At 37.7% G+C, this 7,379-nt stretch overlaps 1 protein-coding gene and 1 pseudogene across 1 annotated transcript; one reads left to right on the top strand and one right to left on the bottom strand.

The window, feature by feature from the left end:
- Positions 1 to 629: 629 nt before the first annotated feature.
- LOC113317784 (protein NRT1/ PTR FAMILY 4.6-like) lies at positions 630 to 4,004 on the top strand. Its single transcript, XM_026565917.1, has 5 exons — positions 630 to 916; positions 1,048 to 1,153; positions 1,284 to 1,501; positions 2,288 to 2,713; positions 2,814 to 4,004. The coding sequence occupies exons 1-5, from the start codon at positions 911 to 913 to the stop codon at positions 3,762 to 3,764; spliced, it is 1,707 nt and encodes a 568-aa protein (XP_026421702.1). The 5' UTR covers positions 630 to 910; the 3' UTR covers positions 3,765 to 4,004.
- On the bottom strand, positions 3,824 to 7,094 carry LOC113317785 (annotated as a pseudogene).
- Positions 7,095 to 7,379: the final 285 nt, after the last annotated feature.

The following is a 7,379-nucleotide window of genomic DNA, read 5'->3' as shown; positions in this document are numbered from 1 at the left end:
ATTATGGTAGTACCAAAGTTCGAAAATTTTAGGATTTTGGTAAAATCTCATTTTGGGGACAATATACATTCGGAAGTTAAATTTACTACCGATTATGGTAGTACTAAGATTCAAAAAATGAATATATTCGGAGGCTAAAGTAACACAATTTACTACCGATTATGGTTGTACCAAAGTTCGAAAATTTAAGGATTTTGGCAAAATATCATTTTGGGGCAAATATACATTCGGAAGTTAAAGTAACACACTTTACTACCAATTATGGTATTACCAAAGTCGAAAATTAAAGGATTTTGGAAAAATCTCATTTTGGGACCAATATACATTCGGAAGTTAAAGTAACACACTTTACTACCGATTATGGTTGTACCAAAGTTCGAAAAAGCAAAAAAAAAAAAAAAAATCCCTCAATTTTTTTTATCACCCGAATCCTGCTCAAACTACCGAATATCGAAGGGTAATTTTATCATTACGAAATATAGGAGATAAGGGGTGAACACAATTTAGGATTGGGTGACCTTTGTTGTTTTATTATTGGCCCCTAATTTCTTTTGAGTGTCCCCTAAAAACGCTAGGTTATTTATAACCAAGCATTTTCTTTTTTCCCTTCTTGAGATAAGTGAAGAAAAGAAAAGAAGAACCTTTTACCCTCTCTTCTCTACTTCACTTTATGTATTGTAGTTCAAATGAAAAAAATGATAAGAGTAGTAGTATTTTGGGAAAGTCCATTTTCTTTAGGATCTAGACTTCTCTTCTCTAACCCAAGTTGAACCTTTCTCTCTTTTTTCATCACTACCAAGTCTACTTCCTGAACCCTATAAATTCACCACCATCCAATAGTCAGTCATTCTTTCACAAATTTGTTCTGATCATCTCAAGTAATAATTGAGATCCAAGAGAAAGGAGAAATATGATGGTGGGTTCCTCTTTCTCTACCACTCTCTCTGGCTTCCTAGTTTTCATCATTCCTCCTCTTCTACTTGTTTGTTTTCTCCTTTTATATAGACCCAAACCACTTATTGATCATGTTTTATGTCTTTTCTCTAGGAAGAAGGCCAGAAGCTAGCAAGATGGGAAGGTTATGTAGATTGGAGAGGAAAACCAGCCTTAAGAGGTCAACATGGAGGAATGGTTGCTTCCTCTTTTGTATTGGGTACTAATCGCATATAATACCTTTCTCTCTTCCTCTATAATACCACTTTCTAAGTTTTATCTTGTGTTGATTTACAATTCTAACTAAGAACTATGATCTTGTGTTGTTTGTTCTTCTTTTTTTGATGTAGTTGTGGAGGTACTGGAGAATTTGGCATATCTTGCGAACTCGAGCAACTTAGTAATGTACTTGTCGAAATTCATGCACCTTTCGCCGTCGAAATCCGCAAACAATGTTACCAATTTCATGGGAACGGCGTTCCTGTTAGCTCTTCTCGGCGGGTTCTTATCGGACACTTTCTTTACTACTTATCATATCTACCTGATAAGTGCAGCCATTGAATTCCTGGTATGGAATAGAACTGGTTCCTTTTTCCTTTCTAATCTTCAGTCTTTTTGCTAATTAATTAAACTTAACTAACCAACAATCTTAATACTATTCGAAGCAAGTGAGTTTACATGTACGGTTTCGAATAATTTTTTCTTTTTCAAGAGATTACCAAATTTCAGCGACATATTAAACTCCGCCCAATTAAATTATAGTTTTTGTCTAGTACGGGTAATCCAATGAAAGTTGATAACCCATGTCATGTCTTCTTATATCACTAGAGTATCTTAGTTCTTGCCCAGTGTTAAATAATGGTAATCCCGTGAAAATTAATAACCCGTGTTCTACTTCTATCTTGTTATCATTAGAGTTTCTTTGCATCTTCTTTTAGGATTCTAGGAAGAAGAAGCTGATGACTAGGTTCCTCATAATCTGCAAATTTGTTTAATTTATTGTACTCATTAACACTTATATGATTTTTGGGACAATGATTTGACACGTGTTTGTAACCCATTAAACCTCGTGGAATGTGATGTTATCCCATAGTAGTGGATGCTTTAATTATGTTTTTAGCTAAAATACACAAATTCCGGTGCCACCATACACTTAGATTCTTCGTATACACCCCAAAATGGAACTGTCTTTATCAATGGGTATGTATGGCCGTATAGGTAAACTTATCTTGATGATTAAATTCCAAAATAGATTAAATTCCGGACCCACAGTTCTGATAACGGTAACTGTCTATTTTCTGACTTTGAAAGTTTGATTTTTGAGGTTGTAACTTGGAATGAATGGCCAATGCAGGGCCTAGTGTTGCTAACAGCACAAGCTCGTTCACCATCACTGAAACCACCAAGCTGTAGTGATTCATGCAATGAAGTATCAGGAGGACAAGCAACAATGTTGTTCGGAGGGTTATATCTGATTGCTTTAGGTGTTGGAGGGATAAAAGGATCGTTGCCGTCTCATGGAGCTGAACAATTCGATAATGACACCCCACAAGGAAGGAAACAGAGATCGACGTTCTTCAACTATTATATTTTCTGCCTTGCTTGTGGAGCTCTGCTAGCAGTCACACTTGTGGTGTGGATTGAGGATAATAAAGGTTGGGAATGGGGTTTCGGAATGTCAACTGTGGCGATATTTTTATCCATCCCAATCTTTTTGTTCGGCTCAGCACGGTATAGGAATAAGGTTCCCACTGGAAGCCCACTGACAACCATAACCAAGGTAAATTCTTAAGGCTATCCTCTAACTTTCTAAAGTAGTTGCTTCTGTTGTTATTCCTTTCTTTCTTGTCACTGAAGGCTCTTCTGTTTGATTCTGGTAGGTCTTGGCAGCAGCAATGCTCAACAACTGTAGGAGTCCAAGTAATGCAGTTGCAAGCATGGTAGCTAGCCCTAACCATGCAACTAAAACAAGTAAAGCAGCAGAAAAGGAGACATTTGATGTACCAAGTATGAGTCTTAAGTTTCTTAACAGAGCGGTGACAAACAAACCTGCTCATCCAGCACTAGAGTGCACCTTAGAACAGGTAGAAGAGGTGAAAATCGTCTTCAGAGTCCTTCCAATCTTTGCCTGTACAATCATGCTCAATTGTTGTTTAGCGCAACTTTCGACCTTCTCTGTCCAACAAGCAGCCACCATGAACACTAAGCTAGGCTCCTTGACCGTCCCACCGGCTTCCCTCCCTGTGTTCCCGGTTCTCTTCATCATGCTCCTCGCACCACTTTACAATCATGTAATTATTCCATTTGCAAGAAAAATGACCAAAACGGAGATGGGTGTTTCTCATCTACAACGTATCGGTATAGGGTTGTTTTTGTCTATTGTCGCAATGGCGGTGGCAGCTTTAGTTGAAGTCAAGCGAAAACGAGTGGCGACCCATTCAGGTCTACTGAACTCTGACGAGCCATTGCCCATCACTTTCTTCTGGGTGGCATTGCAGTATTTGTTTCTTGGTTCAGCTGATCTGTTTACCTTGGCTGGATTACTTGAATTTTTCTTCACTGAAGCTCCTGCAAGTATGAGATCATTGGCTACAGCCCTCACATGGGCTTCACTGGCAATGGGATATTACCTGAGTTCTGGACTCGTTTCAATAGTGAGCAGTGTTACAGGGGCATCGGGGCACACAAGATGGCTATCTGGTTCCAACTTGAATCACTACCATCTCGAGAGATTTTACTGGCTCATGTGTGTTTTAAGTGGTCTAAATTTCGTACACTATCTCTTCTGGGCGAACCGCTACAAATACAGATCGACACAACAAGGTGCATAAACGAAGCTTTCTAATGTCAAAAGAAATACAAATTGAGCTGTACTTACCTTTTCAATCATGGATGTTGTCTTCAAAGTCCTCGGAATCCTGTCGAGAGTAGAGTGTAGATATAGGTGGTAATCAAGGATGTTATACCTTTTGAAAGCCAGCTTAGTGTCCTGGGTCTTAAGACCCATCTTTTGTACTAACCAGTTCTCTTATAAAAAAACAAAATACTCCAGAGATTCATCTAGTGTAACCTATTTCGTGAGTATATAGGCAGAATTTCCCCGGTCCTTAATTTACTAAGACTCGTACTTCCAACGACGACCTTTGCTGAAATGGAACTGGACTGGATTGATTTTTGTTCACGGTGGCCATTGCTAAGTACCCCATACCAATTGGTGTTTTATCTTCAGGTCCCTCCCAGAATGGAGCTTCTCCATCTCCTACTAGCTGCCAGTATCCGTTCCTCAGAGACTCAGCTTGCTCATCCATGCAATTTTGTAGCAGAGCTTCAACTCGAAAGTTGATAGCAAGAGAACCCAAGAACTGAGATTGAGATATTGGACCATGGACGGAAACATCTTCTGTAAATTGTTGGAAGATTTCAAAAGTTAAGATTTTCGATGGTGCAAGCGATGTATGTATCTAGACTACAATACATACAGCAAGAGTAAACCTGAAGCTTCTTTTGTGGAATTCCTGATGGAGGCAAAGTCAACATAAGCACTAAGATCGGCAGAACCGGGATCATCAAGTATATCAACAAATTTGTGCTTCCGAATAGCCTGTATACCCAAGAATGCTCTAGATTTAGAATATTATTAAGTTTAAGAAAGATTTTCAACAAATAAATGGGACCATGATGAATAGTCTTATCACTTCCTACAGAAGTGGGAACTCATCATAAGTCTTATCAGTAACTTAATTATATCAGAAGAAAATTGATAACTCGTGTTACCTGCAGACTATCTGAAACTATTCCATCTGAGCCATAATCGATTATGAGAGCCCCGCCACCATCAGAACCAATTCTCTTAGCAATTATCTGGGTCAAATCCATCCCCTTTGGGCAGATTTCTATTTGATCAAGCTTAGCAATATCTTCTTTTGTGGCCCATGTACACCGTTTCATCAGATAGAGGGTTGCTGGTGTAGGCTGTTGAGATAGAACAAAGCGAAATCTGAACAATATAAATGGGATCAAAAAATTCTTGCAGGAATATAGTCGTTGTTTTAACAGCAAAAGATTCTTACGATGCGTCATCTGCAACATCAACCATCTTTCCACACCAGCCACGTGAAGCCCTCTGTAGATGATGTAAGGAATAGAAAATGAATTAAATTTTGTCATGAAGCACACTGGCCATGTTATATATTGCTCATGATTCTAACAGTTTAAAGTTTCATTACAGGTGACAGTTAACATTGATATAATCAGGTCCACCATAAACAAATTGTTTTATAAGGAAAGAGCCAATTGAATATCCTTTGAAAATGAAATAACTCGGGACTAACCAGGAATTGATGAACAGGCAAAGCATCATAAAATTCATGGCCGATAATGATTGTTGGCACTGAAAGAAATGTTAAAGTCAAGCACGTAGTCAATTGAATAATAAGGAAGGATGAGAAACTGGTGGAGAAGTGAAAGGAAAGGCATCAATGTTACTAATGCGTGAATCTTGGCATCAGGCATGCACAAGACGAGAACTACATTCTTCATTGGACTTAATCTTTTACGTGAGTGTTTCATTTGCTACTCTTCCATCAAAAATTTATGTTCCCAAAATATGCAAGGAGAAAAGTTAAGAAGACAATTTACTGTTACGTGAGTGTTTCATTTGCTACACTTCCATCAAAATTTTATGTTCCCAAAATACGCAAGGAGAAAAGTTAAGCAGACAATATACTCAAATGCATAAATCAGAGCTGCGATAGAACTCCATACATCCTGATGGAACCTGCTCCAGTGTGGCATGCCAAGATACAGGAGCTCCACCGAACATGCTAACAACCATTTTATCACCAGTGCTTCCAGTGTCATCTTCAGTACACTTTAATGCACTGTACTGAAGCTTCTTTAAAGTGGGACTACATTCTACCATGTGTATATTCAGTGACTTCATGAACTTCTCAAATTTAGAAGAACCCTACAGCGAAAAAACTGCCCTATTAACTAAACAGGTGGTGTGTACACATAAAAGAGAAAAATGAAGTTATAATTATGTGACCAATATATGGAAGGGTTCTAAGCATAGATATGAAAAATATGATGCCTTACATGTAGAAGATCAGCCATCAGTGTTCCTCTTCCTGGATCAAGTTAAATGAGATTCACTTTCTCAGGTTGTCCCATTTGCTCCCACAAGGACATAGCCCATACACCAACCATCTAGAAACATAAAAAGACCAAAAATTACGGTTTCAATGGATCAATTATCTGCAACTGCTGAGACATGCAATGAAAAAAGTACAATTTGAAGCCGAAAAATGTTAATTGCCATGAATATGTTCATTGGGTGAACCCCAAAGCTTATAAATGCATGCTATTGTTCAAAACTGAAGTCACAATCTCCAAAGTAACGCCATATATGGCTTCTACATTTGTGATTTAGTCGAAATCTAGTCACTGAGCTTAACATCATTCATCAAGAATTTGAATATCCACTTAATTAGATTAGACATTAAAAATCACAAGTATAGAGAAAAAGTAGAGAACTTTACCTCTCCAAACATCTGACTAACTTCAGGAGATGTAATGAAATCTCCACCCGATCCAAAGACATCCCTATTAATGTAGAATCCAGCTTTAGGTTTTGTTAAAACTTCCTCCATATACTCTGCAACTGAGATTGGTCCACCCCGAAACTAACAACATCCATACAAAATTTCAGTCTAAATCAAAAAATCGAATCAAGGTTTCATCATTTTAGCAAATGGTTTACTAAGATACATTCAATTCAATCTAAAAACCTAGTAATCAAAATCTAATTAATGAAAATAGAGACACTTTTACTCACCTTAATGATGCCTTTTAGATGCTTAACAAGCTCAGAATCTGAGGATGGTTCATGGGAATGCTCTCGTGGACTGTATAAGGAAGATCGATCAATGGAGATTTTGAGAGAAGGTTGAAGAATTGTTGTCTCTTCAATCATCTTTACTAGGAAAAGATGGGTTTGTGTGTGATTGAGGAGAAGATGAAGATGAAGCTGAAGAGAGAGACAATGAAGATGAAAATGAGGAGAGAGATGGAAAAGTTCTTTGGAGGATGCCATCAGAGAATACGGAGGAGGAGGAGGAGGTCGATGAAGAAATGAACAACTTTCTCTGCATTTTCCTCTGTTTCTATGTAGCATCCAAACTCTCTCTCTAATTGCTTTCAGTTTAATACGAAAATTGACAATGTTTAGGGCTGACCATAGTATTTTTTTTTTTTTTTTTGTAAGTTGAAATGTAATAAAACATACCAACTTAGGGAGTTAGTAATCCTTGCATCATTCATAGTAGAGTCATCTAATATTGGGCTAATTACTCCTACCAAAGCATTAGATTTATCTACTTCTAAAGCTTGCAAAATACAAGGAGGAGGTTCATTTCTCCAATTAACAGTAGTTAGAAAAGATTTTG

This window comes from Papaver somniferum, chromosome 10, assembly GCF_003573695.1.
Source record: "Papaver somniferum cultivar HN1 chromosome 10, ASM357369v1, whole genome shotgun sequence".
Taxonomy (NCBI): domain Eukaryota; kingdom Viridiplantae; phylum Streptophyta; class Magnoliopsida; order Ranunculales; family Papaveraceae; genus Papaver; species Papaver somniferum.
The sequence above is the reverse complement of the archived record's forward strand: the minus strand, read 5'-3'. Positions and strand labels throughout refer to the sequence as shown.